Source organism: Siniperca chuatsi, linkage group LG15 (assembly GCF_020085105.1).
Source record: "Siniperca chuatsi isolate FFG_IHB_CAS linkage group LG15, ASM2008510v1, whole genome shotgun sequence".
NCBI classification, from domain to species: domain Eukaryota; kingdom Metazoa; phylum Chordata; class Actinopteri; order Centrarchiformes; family Sinipercidae; genus Siniperca; species Siniperca chuatsi.
Genome location: NC_058056.1, coordinates 6,294,219 through 6,308,802, shown reverse-complemented (window position 1 = coordinate 6,308,802; position 14,584 = coordinate 6,294,219). Strand labels below are relative to the sequence as shown.

General features: G+C 40.1%; 1 protein-coding gene across 3 annotated transcripts in view; it reads right to left on the bottom strand.

Moving 5' to 3' along the window:
• Positions 1-14,584, bottom strand: part of daam2 (dishevelled associated activator of morphogenesis 2) — a 100,584-nt gene that overhangs the window by 15,636 nt on the left and 70,364 nt on the right. For 2 of the 3 annotated variants that reach the window (XM_044166089.1, XM_044166090.1), the window contains exons 7-20: positions 14,457-14,567; positions 13,942-14,045; positions 13,053-13,119; positions 12,773-12,890; positions 12,312-12,450; positions 9,521-9,579; positions 9,189-9,373; positions 8,030-8,332; positions 7,681-7,788; positions 6,100-6,129; positions 3,993-4,099; positions 2,958-3,042; positions 2,455-2,561; positions 1,366-1,454 (exon numbers count right to left, since the gene is read on the bottom strand). In XM_044166089.1, the coding sequence (XP_044022024.1) occupies positions 1,366-1,454; positions 2,455-2,561; positions 2,958-3,042; positions 3,993-4,099; positions 6,100-6,129; positions 7,681-7,788; positions 8,030-8,332; positions 9,189-9,373; positions 9,521-9,579; positions 12,312-12,450; positions 12,773-12,890; positions 13,053-13,119; positions 13,942-14,045; positions 14,457-14,567 (1,612 nt within the window). The remainder of the gene's footprint in view (positions 1-1,365; positions 1,455-2,454; positions 2,562-2,957; positions 3,043-3,992; positions 4,100-6,099; positions 6,130-7,680; positions 7,789-8,029; positions 8,333-9,188; positions 9,374-9,520; positions 9,580-12,311; positions 12,451-12,772; positions 12,891-13,052; positions 13,120-13,941; positions 14,046-14,456; positions 14,568-14,584) is intronic. The other variant, XM_044166091.1, reaches the window with a different exon arrangement.

The following is a 14,584-nucleotide window of genomic DNA, read 5'->3' as shown; positions in this document are numbered from 1 at the left end:
AACCTGGAAGCTGGCTTGAAGGAAAAAAACAGTGGGCCAGTATACAGTTGGCCACCCACTCTCACCATGCACACACACACGTGTACACTTAACACAAAGAAGGGATTTCACAAGTCATTGTGAAAAGCATTGGTCAAAGTGTTCATAGCTGATGACATTTTTAGTGCCTGAAACATTTTTTTTGTGTGCGTGTAAGCGCGTACAATTTTCTGATTGTAGTATGCCCTACAAGCATGTTCTTTAAAATGTAATCTTCTGCTCCATTTGTGTGTAACAGTGTTGCGAGAAAAAGCTTAAACCATGTCAAAAGAGCACGTGTCAAAAAGAACAAAACCAAGAATGGGTCTCATGCAAAAATTAGTCGTGTGGCATGTTCGAGTGATTTAAGTGTATTTGTGCTCTGTCGACAGGTTGTTAGCAGCTGTCCTATTATTATGTTAACTGTTTAGAAAATATTCTAAACACCAAAGTGGTCCTCTAATATAACTACTGGCACTGCTAAATTGTTATGTTTCCTTCTGCTGATTTCTGACAGCTGGACTGAAGTTCTTTGTGCTCTTTGGTAACATTTTTGTGAACAAAACTTCCCAGAGTGGAACAGGCAGCCTTATATGGCAATTTTAGGGGCATTGATTATGCTAATGATCAAATCTCACAAACGTGCGCTTCCTTGTGAACAGGTGGCGCTCATCAGGCTGAAACAAAACAATGTAAGTTTGTGCAGTTAAAAAAAAGAGTTTGGTGAATCCAACTTGGAACACTCAGACAGACAGGCCTCACAGGAAAAAGTAAGAGGTTTAGGATATGAATACGTAAATATTCTTGCATCAGGCCCAAGGTGTTTCTCAATACTCTCTACCCTGCCCACGGCACTCTGCCCCAAGCCCATTGGTTCCTACTTAAGTTAATCTTTAAAACAGCTCACAACTATATATACTATATACTATTTTATTCTTTTAAAAAAAGGCATTTCCTAAAACAGCTGTAGTTTTTAGTAAATCTTACTCAAACAGGAGAAAATAGTGCAGTTGTTGGGGACTATTTTCAGTCTAGTGAGTATTTTTTGGCAGCAGGATGGTGTATATGGGATCTAATCAAAGTAAACTACAGTGTTCATGGTAATGAATGAACATGTCACCCAGTGCAACCGTGTGGCTTCATTGGTGTGGTCTCAAACAATGGAGTTCTATGGCACAGAGGAATAAGATACATCAGGCTTTGGCAGACAACACTTGTTATTATGATCAATTTATTCTTGATTTTAGCCTTTTTAGTGGAATTTGTTGACAAGAAAAATATAGAATATTGCCAGCCTCATCCTTTAGATGAGTCAAGTTTTCTGCCTTCTTAGGTCTTTGTCCTTACCTTCAACCTTAGGCTTGGTTTCAGCGAGACGCTCTGCAAACTTCTTCTTAAAGAACAGAGCCTGCAGTCTCTGCTGGTAGTGGTCAATTCTGATGAAGGGATGGAAGAGGTCAAAGGAGGAGAAAAGGGAAAAAAAACAGAGGGAAGTGAGTTACATTCGTCTCCAGGGTAGTGTAAGTTCAAAGCTAGAAGTCACCCAATCGTACAAAACTCCCTCCCTCAGTTTCCACAGGCCTTTTATCATCTAATAGGCTGCCATCAAGTTGGAGAGTTGACAAATGGGTATGTTAAACTTGCCAAAAGGTTCACTGAGGGAGGGAGTGGGAAATTCAAAGAGGGACCAGGGATATTAAATGGCAAAAAAAAGGAAATAACCAAATCCCAGATGTATTCCTCAGACCAAAGGAGATGCGGTCAAAAGGAAAGAAAGTGGACAGGGTAATATTTCACTGAAGGAAATGAAAAGGTTTAATTATCTTGTACAAACAGTGCAGATTCTGAGAAAGGATGGAATGCAGGAAAAAAGGCATCAATTTAAAACATCCCCACTCTCTGATGTGATGGGAGTCCTCAAAGGGCAGCCGTGACTTCTTTTCTCAGCTAAATGATGAATAACCCTGAAGTTTGAGACTTGTTCTTGAACCCAGCCTTCCCATGCTGCTTCAAAAGCTCGTTCTTTTTCCAACAGACATTGCGCTTTTCAATATTTCAGGATCTAGTTGTGGTTGACAGGCTGATGTCTTGATTCTGCACAAAATCTCGTTCACTTTGGAAATTTCAAATGCATGCCACAGATTGTCAGACCGTACGCAATGCAAACATCTCACATCTGTTTTATCACACAGATACTGACTTTTGTGCAACTAATATACTCTATATATTCATCACCACAACCTCACTTTCTTACAAATTGCCTTACATAAAAATTAACCAGCCTTGCAAATTGCAGATCTGTGCAATTCCATGCTTTGCAGATGGTTTGGCTACACTGAAAAAAAGAAAATGTAGTAGACACCAGAAACTAGATACCTAACACACAAATGTTGTTATCTGAAGCAAAGTGTTATACAATAATGTAGTCCTGTGTACCTGCTCATTTCAAAGAGGAAGCGATCAGCCCGGGCCATCCGCTCCAGCTCATGTTTGTGCTCCTCCAGGAGATCAATGTCACTTTTCTCTGGGACAAACTTCAGAAGCTGCAAAGACGCAAGGACAATGTTAATCTGTGGACTGAAACTGAAATGTATAGTATCAAACTTTTTTCAGGAAATTCAGTATTCATTTTCTTTTAATCCTGATTAGCTTTATTACTTTAATATTACTGTAATATTTGTTACTTTCTCTAAAACTTTAATCGATACAAAATTACACTCTGAAATAAATTGAAAAGATCCAAGCCCCAACATTTCAGGGTGAAACACAATCACATTTCAACTGAAATCTATAATAGCACTTTGTCTGGGCAAAGTACATCAAACCTCTTTGAAGCCTTTTTTGAACAATAGATAGAACAATAGAATTTTCTTTCCCTATCAATCAAATCCATACACGTTGTTTTTACCTACTCTTTTAGCTTTTAGCTTGAACCTCACCTGCTCCAGCATATCTTTGGCTAGCTCTTCTCTCTCATCCATCTCTAGGATCGCCCTCTTGATCTCTTCATTGCTCATTTTTAACCTGCAAAGGAAGAAAATCATAATTATTATTAATTATTAGTTACATTCTTTCATTAAATGTAATTAATTGCCACATTACAAACACACAATACAGAAACCTGCGAGTGGGCTGATACTAAGACTCTGAATACTGGTCTGGACCAGTGTCAACCCTGGGAGCACTGCCAGCTGGTTTCAGTGCATCTGATCAGTGTTAAGTACGCTGGGTTGTGATCAATAACAGCATTGTTAGTCTGTGTCAAAGCCTTATTGACTAACTGCTGACCCCATTTGGGTCTAGTTTGTACCCTCAGGTCATTTACTATTGACACGAGAGTGAGTTCAGGGTCCATGCAGTTTTGTCAGACAGAGAGAGGTCTCAGGAAGCCTGTTATTGATCTGTAAAGGGGTTAGGTTTCAAATTCTCTAAAAGGGCTTTGGATCATTGCTGTTAGGGACATACAAATGGTAACCGTATTGTCGGGTGGATCTTAAATGATTCTGGTTCAGATATAGCAAGGCTCAAAGCCCTGGGGAGAGGGGTCATTTTATGTGTCTTCATTTATTCTATATGACTTAATGTGGAGACTGATAGTACTTAAATGTTTCAAAATAGCCTTGTTGAAATCTGAACACTACTCCAGAGATGCATCCGTACCTGGACAATGCTTTCTGACTGTCATATGACTCATGCTCTTGAAAAAGTGCATAGATGGTAATTCAATTACACTGACAGATGTCTTCGTGTGTCCATTAAAAACACAGATCCTGTACCAGACATAAGAAGCAACTGCCTCAAGCAGCTCCACGCTGAGTTACAACTCTAACCCCTGACCCTGCAGTGTCACTTATTTCACAACAGCCTGTGCTCAGGGCATCTCTTCAGAATTGTAATCTAATTAACAGATAATAACTAGTTGTTTACTGATAGTGTAATGGAGCATAATTCATAATTCTGGCTGGGACCCGTACTTTGAAAGCAGGATGACACAATTCTGTGCACGTCTACCGTCGATGACTGACAGCTCTTTGACCTTGCGCGTGCTGACGTATATGTCATCCATAGACCCCGTCTCTTTCTGTAGAAAGATAAAGACAGAGAAGCAGATTAACTTTGCAACATAGTTCCGTTCACAAGAGTGCTCACATAAAATGCAAAGCCTGCACAATGAAACATCGCCTCCTCACATCTGTTTGACATCTTTATCTTGTTGAAAGATGACACGACCCCTTCTAAGCATTTAACAATGCGTTAATTTGGAGCAGATATTTAAAAAAAAAAAAAAAAAAAAAAAGACTTCAAATACTGGAATCCAAGGCCAGTTGTTGCAGTTTGATCACTGCCACTATCAAGCGCAGACTAAAAGGTTGCACTCGAGCCAAATACTTTAGTTGGCCTCAGGTCAAGTTCCTGACCTGCTTTCAGTCACTGACTGCAAACGTTAAGTGTCCATGCATCAGTTCTCAGAGGCCATAATGCACGTCTCATTAAAAATGATAAACCCTGGACTGAATTGTGGAAGGTGTATGACAACGTATCAAAAAAAGTTGTGGAGATATTTTTGCTTGCATTAACCGGTGCAAGCAAAAATAGGTCCAAAGCAGGTCATGTGAGATCTTGGAGATTTTATTTTGTGAGTCAACACTACAAACACAATGCAGGCAGGCCTATAAACCTCGCAGAGGGACAGGAAACACTGTTCAAAACTTGGTTTAGGCCAATCAGATATTTTTGTAAGCTTCACACAAATGTAGTATTATAAATCCACAAGGGGAAAGAATACATGTCTAAGAAAACTGGTTGGGGTTGCATGTTAAACACATTCTATTTATGGTCCGAGCTGGTTTCCAGCTTGCCAGAAAACGTCCTTTTTGAGGTTGCTGGCTATGACGTACGTAAAACAGATGTGGCTTGTAAAGAAAGTGTCGTTTTTCCATGCCTGCATTGACCCATGGTGCCTTGCAGCAGAATGAGGTTGGCACTGGCTTAGGGGGACAACTCCCATTCACTGTGCTTGCCAAAGCCCTCTCTGCCCACGCGCTAAAGTCAATTTTGCCAACGTGTGTGTAAAGCATGTGCACTCAACCCAATGTAACCAGAGACTAGCCCCCTCATCTTTTATAACAGTTATTAAGTGGCGTGATCAAAATGTGGTCAGGTGTTTGAACTGGTTTTTTTTTTTCTCTTGTGCAAGGCAACATGGATGTGAAAGCTTTATTTTAAATGCAAGTGACTGCATTTCAGTTCAGGCTTTTCCTGCTCAGTTCATGATGATGAATTATGACAATTAAAGCAATGTAAGATGAGGATGGTAATAATGGTAATCAACACACTAACTAAGATGAAAATGGGGATGATAAGCAAAAATAAGGCAATGATGATGAAGATTAATGCTGCATTTAAATTTGGGTTTTCTGAACCTCCACCAAGGGAAACTGTCCAAGTCTACAGCTATGTACCTTCTTCCATTTGCTATATACTCTACACTGTTATTTCATCCAGTGGTGATAATCATGTCTTTAAACCTGCAGGTATTTTAACCACTTTAGCATTGACATATTATCACATATTATCACCTATTATCACGTGGAGCAACATAAGCATTCATTTGGAATCGTGTTTCTGCTGACATGATGAATGTAAGTCCAATATTACTATTATTACTCTCCTTTTAGCTTTGTGTTTGGTCTCCACCATCTCCTGAGGGAAATATCTGGCTCTTTAGCAGCTAAATGCGTCGCTATGTTCAGCAGCTGCTCGCTAACTGTGTCTGTCTGCAAAGTAAAGTTATGGGATGGACAGCTAAACAATGAGCTGAAAGAAATCTCTGTTCTATTTTGGTTTCTGTATTCTTTAGGAGAAGGTATGCGAGACAGTTCATACATCCCAAGAAAACAGCAGCAAACACTTGTAGCACTGTGTAAAACTTCCTACAACCAGAGATAAGTCACATAATAACACATTCATTATACAAGTAACTGGCCTCTCTGGCTGGCTGCTGCATCGCAGAAGAGAAGGTGATAGAGCTCTGAAGGTAGGTAACAATGAGATGAAGATGCTGGAAGACCTTTAACTCACCTGTTTGAAGGATTGGTTAGTGAGCAGGTCCTGCCCAGGCAGTCGGAGAGTGCAGAAAGAGACAAAAAATTTAAAAACACATGCAAAGATTAGCATTTCAAGCAGAAAAAAAAGTGGTGGCTAGCAAAGAACTACAACTATGCATACTACAAGCTGAAGCTGGGAAGCCCTCTGTGAGAAACAACAATAATAATCTACTGTCCAAGTCATCATGGGCTCATGAAATCTATTTTGAAAGTCTGAAATATCTCTGTGCTGCATAGGTAGGTGAACAAAAAAGCTTTTAAACTCTATTTTGGTTTCTGTATTCTTAAAGAGAATACAGATTGCATCTACATCTGTCTTGACATGGAAAAACAAGAACATGAAAAATGAGTGTGGTAATCTTACAGAGGGCAAATGTAAACAAAAGCCCATTTTGAATGAACGACCAATGGCAAGCTTAAAAAAAGCAATTATGCCATGTATAAACACTGCAATATTGTCCAGTTGAATTGAATATCGCTCTTGCCAAATAGAACCGAGTTGTCAAAGCCAGAAAGATCTTGGGTTTTTATGTGGCTATATCCATAGAAATCTGCATTTAACCATTGGCCTGTGCCAATAAAAACCTGCTCTGTATAAATAAATACCCACAGTAAATCACTGTCAGCAACAACCTCAAATGACCCATTACTCTTTAATAAAAGCCTGAAAGGAGAAGTTGTGCTTTTAGCTGTCAGAAGGCTTTTAAGCATGGCAGTAAAATGCATTATAAAGGAATTCAACAATGGTAATGCCTCTATAGAGGTTAAGTACTGCTCTTCCACTGAGCCTTAAAGACCTTGCTTTAAACTATGATTACTAGAAACTAATTAGAGCATATTAACATTCCACTTAAACCCATTTGAGGCAATAAAATATATCAATTTATGCAACTGCGCACAGTATTATCACATGACAAGTGGTGTGTAATTAGTTTGTAGCACAGAGGGAAGGAATTGCTATGTACTGTATGGTATCGCCACGTGCAAACTGCACTTATCCTATTAGTTAGTCCCTGGTTCATGGTTTAGTCAATTGCCTCTTTATTTCAGTGCATTCACTTTAGTAAAAAGTTGCCTGTGTCGTGACATCTCATGACTTTAGTGGTGTGTCTGTTGCCCTGATCCATGAGCCTGTGAAGACCCAGTCAGTTCCCCAGTTCTCACACAAATGTTCTGCAGATAATAGGGCAAAGCTTGAGCTCTGTGGCATCTCTACAATAAGGCATTCAGCAGTGAACAGCTGCTCATGTTAGCCTGGAGCTGGACCCTTGGCACTCTCAAGAGTCCTCTTACAATATCCCACCCCCTCAGCCCACACACACACACACACACACACACACACACACACACACACACACACACACACCCTCACCTAGACACACACGTTAAAGAATTAAGGCAAAATTCAAACTTTAAATGTAACTCTAACAGTTATTAAAACAGGCATATAATGGATTTCTGTGTATATGTTGATGCTCGCCAAAACAAACATACACACGCCAAACTGCAAGTCATAAAACTCCATTACAGAATACTGTATCCCACAAATCCAAACCTGTTGTCTCTGATAGGCTGAAAACATCTTCTCTATGTCCTTGAGGTCAAGAATCTTGAAAACTCTCAGGTCATCGATGTCATTCCAAATGGTGCCATTGATCACATTCTGAAAAGGGGTAAAGGGACATAAAGGGTTAAACACTGATTAACACTGAAAGTCCTACTTCTAAATTTTGTTCTGCGTTACTTACTTAAATCAGGGATGAACAGGAATTTTAATTTTTTCGGTGTTGTTCATGAAAATACTTACAAAACTGGATGTTTTCTTTGAACTGAATTAAAGTCTTAATGTTTTCACACAACAGCAGAACAGTTTGGCAAAGCAGAGGCTCTCATCGTTCTCTCACCTCTCCTAGTTTGGCCCAGTTGAAGGACTTCAGGGGATGAGAAGGCTGAGGGACGGACTTAGAGCGCATGGTGGTCGCTGAGTTGAATGAAGAGGGAATAGGAGGAGGCAGGGCTCCAAAAGTTGGAGGAGCTCCTGGTGGAGGAGGCGGTGCTCCAGGTGGAGGAGGCGGCGGTGGAGGAGGCGGGCAGCTGAATGGTAGCGGAGGAGGAGGGGGAGGAAAGCCACCCATCATCGGAGGTGGAGGTGGCGCCACAGGGCCGCCAGGAGGGGGAGGAGGAGGCGGGAAAGACACATTGCCGCCCTATAGGAGGGGAGATGGAAAATAAAAGATAAAGTTGATATATGTTTTGAATATCATTACATTCATTTGGTGGACACTTTTGTCCTATGCGATATACAATAAGTGCATTCAAACTTAAAAGCTAGATGTCATCAAAAATAAGTGTAACCCTCCTAAAACAAACAGCTAAAAGCATGTCAGAGAGCCGCTGGTTTGCTGTCTTATTAGGAGTTAGATAAGAAGATAGATAGCAGTTTAACAACAAAACCAACAAAATTAGCTTAGCTTAGCACATAGACTGGAAGCAGGGAGAAATAGCTAGCTATATTAAAAAAAAGGAAAAACAAGCCTTCCAACAACTCCAAAAACAGTCTTACTTACATGTAGCTAACAATAAGCCAACAATACATCCAAAACTCAGCTGGGTTTTGTTAAAAAGGTTAAACAAAAATGCAGAGATAGCAACTTCACAGTGACAACAGGACTTCTGAGATGCTGCGTTCAGTTACTGGGCCAGAGAAGTAATTAGCTTGAATGAATAAACTAACAAGCTAAGATCATTAAGCTACGAGTAAATATGACAGCTTTGGAGTTGTTGGAAGGCAACGTTGACTTTTTTCCTCCTTTTACTAGTGTTTGTGCTAAGCTAGGCTAAACACACCTTGAACCAATCTCTGTAGTGAATGCAGTGAGATAAGGTTAATATTGTTCTTGTCTAACACATATTTTTCCTCAATTCATGATAACTTTTTAAACTTTAGGTAAACTGTAGAAAAGTGGGGGGAAACACTTAGCATTTAGCTACAAGATTACAGAACAGCATATCACCGACTCATATGTCATATTGTAACCTAGCATAAAAAGCAGCACTGCTCACGGCTATGTCACTGATGCGTGAGGACAGGTCCAAGACTTGTTCCCTGGCTGAGCGCAGTTCCACTCCCTCGCGCTGGAGTTTGTCCTTCATCTTGTTCAAAGTCTTCATCATCTCCTCCTTTTCCTGGGTCTTGGTTTCACACTCCCGCTCCTTCCTCTCTAGTTTAGCTAGCAGCTCCACGTGATCTAAAAGGAAACAATGGGGCAGAAATGTGAACAGTGAGAGACACATCACACAGATAGTGATTTGTAGGCAACATTTTGGCCATGATGCAGTTGATGATGCATTTTCTCTTTCCACCTGCAGAGTGCAGTGTGTCAAGCATATCTTACCTTTCCTGAACTTCTCTGCCTGGTCTCGCCACTGTTTCACCTCATTCTCATTGACCAACCTGTGAAGCAGGCAGACAAAAATCAGCACAGAAGACACAAAAACAGACAGATAAACTGAGCACAGCCTTGCACAAAATGCTTCCACGTAAGGTGTCAACTGCAGTCCAACAAAGTCAAGCCAGAATATTTTGAGGAAATTCAATCATTGGATTGGAAATCAACTGATCACTAATGATAATTCTTGACTTCCTTTTTGTGAGAGGGATTCAGATTCATTAACAGCATTGACTGGGTTGATGCAGTCTTTTAAGCTGCAACATTAGTAACACAACATTAGTGCTAAAATAAATCCTGCAGGGCTGAAATCAATTATATTCAGTTATACATTTTGGCACTTGGTAAGGTTTGAGGTTAAACAGTGTTACACTGATGTTCTGATATATATGTGAGATCAGCTAATGTGAGAAATGAGTGCTCCTGATAATGAGGCAATCAGGGAGGCTGCATATGGGTATAAATTAAAAATAGGAGGTAACATGTAAAAACTGAATGAAAGAGTAATTAATTACATGATCAAATGGAGTGGTTTTAGAAATTAATTTAGATGAAGAAAGATTGGAAAGTGAAACCTTGAGCATCGGTGGAAGCCATGGCTAGAGTTGAGAGAATAGACATGTTTCAGTGTCACTAAGCACAGAGTATAAAACAAACAATGAGAGAGAGAAAGAAAGAGCACGCGAGAAGGAACTACTGAACAGGGAAAGTGCTGAGGTACGACTGCCAGTAAGGATAAAGTAACTTCACTGTGGTAATCATTCACACTTAAATGCTTGTAATCAATTCACAAGAGGAAATCCACAAGGCAATTTAAAAGCAAATTAGTCATTAATCAGATTTAGGTCTTCTAAACGCTTGTGTTAGTGAACAGGACTGTCTGAACTTGATTACGAAGTCAGTACTGCGTTAATTACAGCGCAAGCAATGCGCCGCGGATCCAACTCGTTAAAACAAAGAGACACAATGACTTTATTGTTGACTAGTCAAATAAATACCTTTACATAGCTGTGGAAAAATGTGAGCGTAAAAGAGTGTTAACCCATCGTCATGGTGACCACAGATGATGAATGACTTTGTCTCCCAGTTGTTTTAACAGTTGTTTTAACGTTCCCCTCCTCCCCCTCTGAGCTGCCGCGGCACGAGACGGACTGTACATTTTTACCCGTTAACCGTCAGGGCCTCCGGCATGCAGCCAAAACAATGAGGAAATCTCAGTTGAAGCGCTCTCTTTCCAGGCATAATTTACTCTAGGAGAGTTTATGGAAACACAACAAGATATTGGCAGTAATGTAAAGTGAGTGAGTGTTTTGACCACTGTGATGGATCTGCAATGGACAGTAATGGACATCCGGGCTTAGATGCAGCATCCAAGTTCACTTTCTGTACGCTACTGGAAAGAATTACACTCAAGAGAGCTGATTGCACGAGCAATAGTGGCTGAATTAGTGAACAAAGTCGGAGCTAGCAGGGGCCAAGGTTTACCACGCTACATGTTTTATGGTGCTTTCACCGCAAAGACTAAACACATTCATCACTGATCTGAAAGCTTGGTTTAGAAATAACAAAAAAGTGGAGAGTGGAAGAGAAGAATGACAGCACCTCAGCAGGGGAAAGTGCAGTGGGGGGGGGCCCTGGATGCCATCTTTTAACACTACCTACACGCAGCACACACCGCAGTCTTTGGCTCCTGAACACAAGTCCAGATTAGTTTCAAAATTCAGTGAAACCCAGACCACAAAAACCAGCAAATGTCAATGATCATTTGGAAATGAATCTCTCTGAGCGACAGTGTAGACTATGCCCATGATGACGTATAGAAAACATCTACTTCCAAGTTATAATGCTTGGTTTTCCTTTATAAAATGATTATTTCTCCCTGTTGTCTTCTACATGAAGCCAAGTGACTGCTTCACTGCACCTAAACATGGCTGACTTGGCCGGCCTCCCCACTTAATGCGATTAGAGCAATTTCCTTTTGATCTCTTGCTTTCATGCCAATTCCCGCTCTCTCTTCCTCCACTTCTACTCACGACCCCCTGCTGCCATCTTCACTTCACCTCACCTTCCTGTGCAATCACATTCTCTACTCCCATCATTGACACAATAGCTCCAAAATAAAAAAAAAAAAAGCCAGGCCACGAGTGTTGAAACAGGTCTTATTACACAAGTCAATACTGGCTTACTGTAAATGTTTCCTTACACTAAAGCTCTGATGCATAACTCATGATATTCCAGTGCTTTGCTCTGCCTTCTAGCCATGCTTCAAACATTCTGACATAAAAGCACATATTGTTGATTGCATTGAGTTGTCTTTGATCTTAGTTAAAAGTGATGCTGATTGGATGCATTACCCACAAGATCTTTTCCAGAAATCAGAGCGTGTTTGCAGCTTCGGAGGACAAGAAGAAGCTTTAAAAAAAAAAAAAAAAAAAAAAAAAAAGGCACGGAGCACTCACTGTAAGTACAGTGCACTTTCAGTCACTCTCTCTTATAATGGTATGAATTACAGTTTAACATTTGGCCCGAATCACCACTTACAGTAATATCCTATGATAGTAAATAAACATGGGGCATACACTCAGATGTTTGCATTATACCTGACATCTTTATATATTCACGTTAATGCAAAATAATAGGAAATATACTGTATGGCAGCTGCCAATGGGCAAGAGGTTGTGAAGGGTGTGTGTCTGTGACATGTCTGCTTTCATGGAGGAAATGAGATTACACTTACATGCGAATTATGTTCTTAACACTGAAGTTGTCCAGGGGGGCGTTGTCGGGGTCCTCTCCCTTGTCGTCCTGTAGGACTATCTGCTGAAGGATCCTGTCTAAGAGCTGCCAGTGCTGCAGGCTGCCACCGCTCCTTTTGTCTGGGTGTGGAAGCACAGACAGAAATAGTAAATTGGTAGTAATAGTATAGTAATAGTAATAGTAAATAGTAAATATAGTAAATAGTATAGTAACAGTAAATCAATAAATTGGTATCACTTTACTCAGTACACTCCAGATATGATTTATCTGGTAATGTATGTAACCTCAGATCCATGAAACCTGTATGCAGATTTGATTTTGATCGAGTGGTAATGGTATTGTCTGTATGCTGAAAGACAATTTACTTGTACTGCAATCACATTCCCAAAGTTGAGCCTTATCGACAAGGCAAGAAAACCTCCTTGTTATGTAGCTACTCACAGGGCATCTGCAGGCAGTGTTGGAGGATGGAGAGGAGGTTTGGGTAGGCATCTGTGTGGCTCAGCTTCTTCTTGATCAGCTCAAACATGGCACCGGCACTCTTAGTATCTACATGGGTCTATTAATAAAAAAAAGAACGGGTCTTGAATTACTATTAAGTCTGACCATTGCTCTGCTTAACTTTGGATCTTTGGTGCCATAAAGCCAAAGACGTACAAGCACTGATATTAGTTTGACAAGAAAATAGACTGTTGTCTAAGAGTAATTCTAGGTTACTCACCATATCAAATCTTTTGGCCAACTCAGAGTCATCCTCATTCCGCACCATCTCAAAGAAGTCCAAATGCCTGGACAGAGAGAAATAACAGTCTGAGATTCAAGTATGTACTGTAGCTTCATTTAACCCTAATGTTGTGTTTGGGATCCTGGAGACTCTTTGACAGCTCAAAAAACATAAACTTAACTTTGTGTTATCAGCTTAATAACTCATGTTTTTCCCCCCAGTTTTTTTGATAATTGCTTATAAACATGATTTGATGATATGTTTAAGAAGCCTGGTACAGAAAATAACACATTACTTCTTTTGGGGGGTCTCAGACACACAAAAAAACATGGTTAAATACAATAGATTTGCATCTAGTATGCTCTATATCCATGTTAGGTGTTGATAGTACTTTATACACAGCACTACCCCTCCCAAATGCCAAATAAGTTTGTTTGGATTTCTGTCACTGACCTAGAAATAACATCACTATGTTGGATAACATAGTTTACAATTGTTCATATGTGAATTACTTTTATGGCAAACAAAAATAATTTGTTCATGCATAGCCCATATAACTTATAAAACACAAAATATGTCCTGATTTGGTGTAACAAAAAATGTGTATGGCCATTTCAGTATTTTGTCACCTTCATCAAATGTGTAAGCCCAGTTTGTGTCAAAGGGAAGGGTTACCACTTCAATACTTTTCTATATATTGGATTTTAATGAGATCAGAACAAAAGAATAACATTTTACAGGAACAAAAATGTTGATACTATTATTATTTTTTTAAACATAAAGCAGTAAATCTCAAGTATTTTTTTTTTTGCTGGTCTGCACAGCAGAATTACTACTGAGGAGGATGATCGTTCATTAGCCGACTGCTCATTAGGTCTCCCCTCACCTGTCTAGAGTGGCGTTCTCGTGCTCTCGGAGCTTGTCAATGACCGGCTGGATGCCCAACATCAGGAACTCGTACCTTAGGTGGAGGCGGAACTCAAGGTTGTCCTATAAACAAAAGAACAAATGATAAGAGAGGATGATAAAGGTGCTATGAATCCACAAGTGGTAATAATGGGACATTATGGGATACCTCAAACGGGGACATGGGTAATTAAATATCTAGTGTGGGTCATCATTCCCAACAACATTTTAGCGCTTGCAAAATTACTGGAGGAAGTTTGGAATTGACAAAGATATTCCCAAAATAAATCCAGGAAAATCACATGACCCTTGCCAAGGAAGCTTACAGTAAAATAAATGACACATCTCCCAAGAATTTCCCCCCTCACAAATAAAAAAAAAAAAAACAACAACAATTGCCATCACTTCTTTTCCCAAATACTGAAACTAATCACTAGCCTTGCCTTTATTTGATAGGGTGTAATCTAAAAGGCATATGGGTGTGTTCATGCTGACCTCCCCAGCTCCAGCGTTGAGCACAGCGTTGATGAAGGACATGATGGCAGTCTTTAAGTTGACCTCGTCTCTGTAGCGGCCTGTACTCTTGTCCAGCTCATTCAACAGCGTCTACATGGTCAGGACAG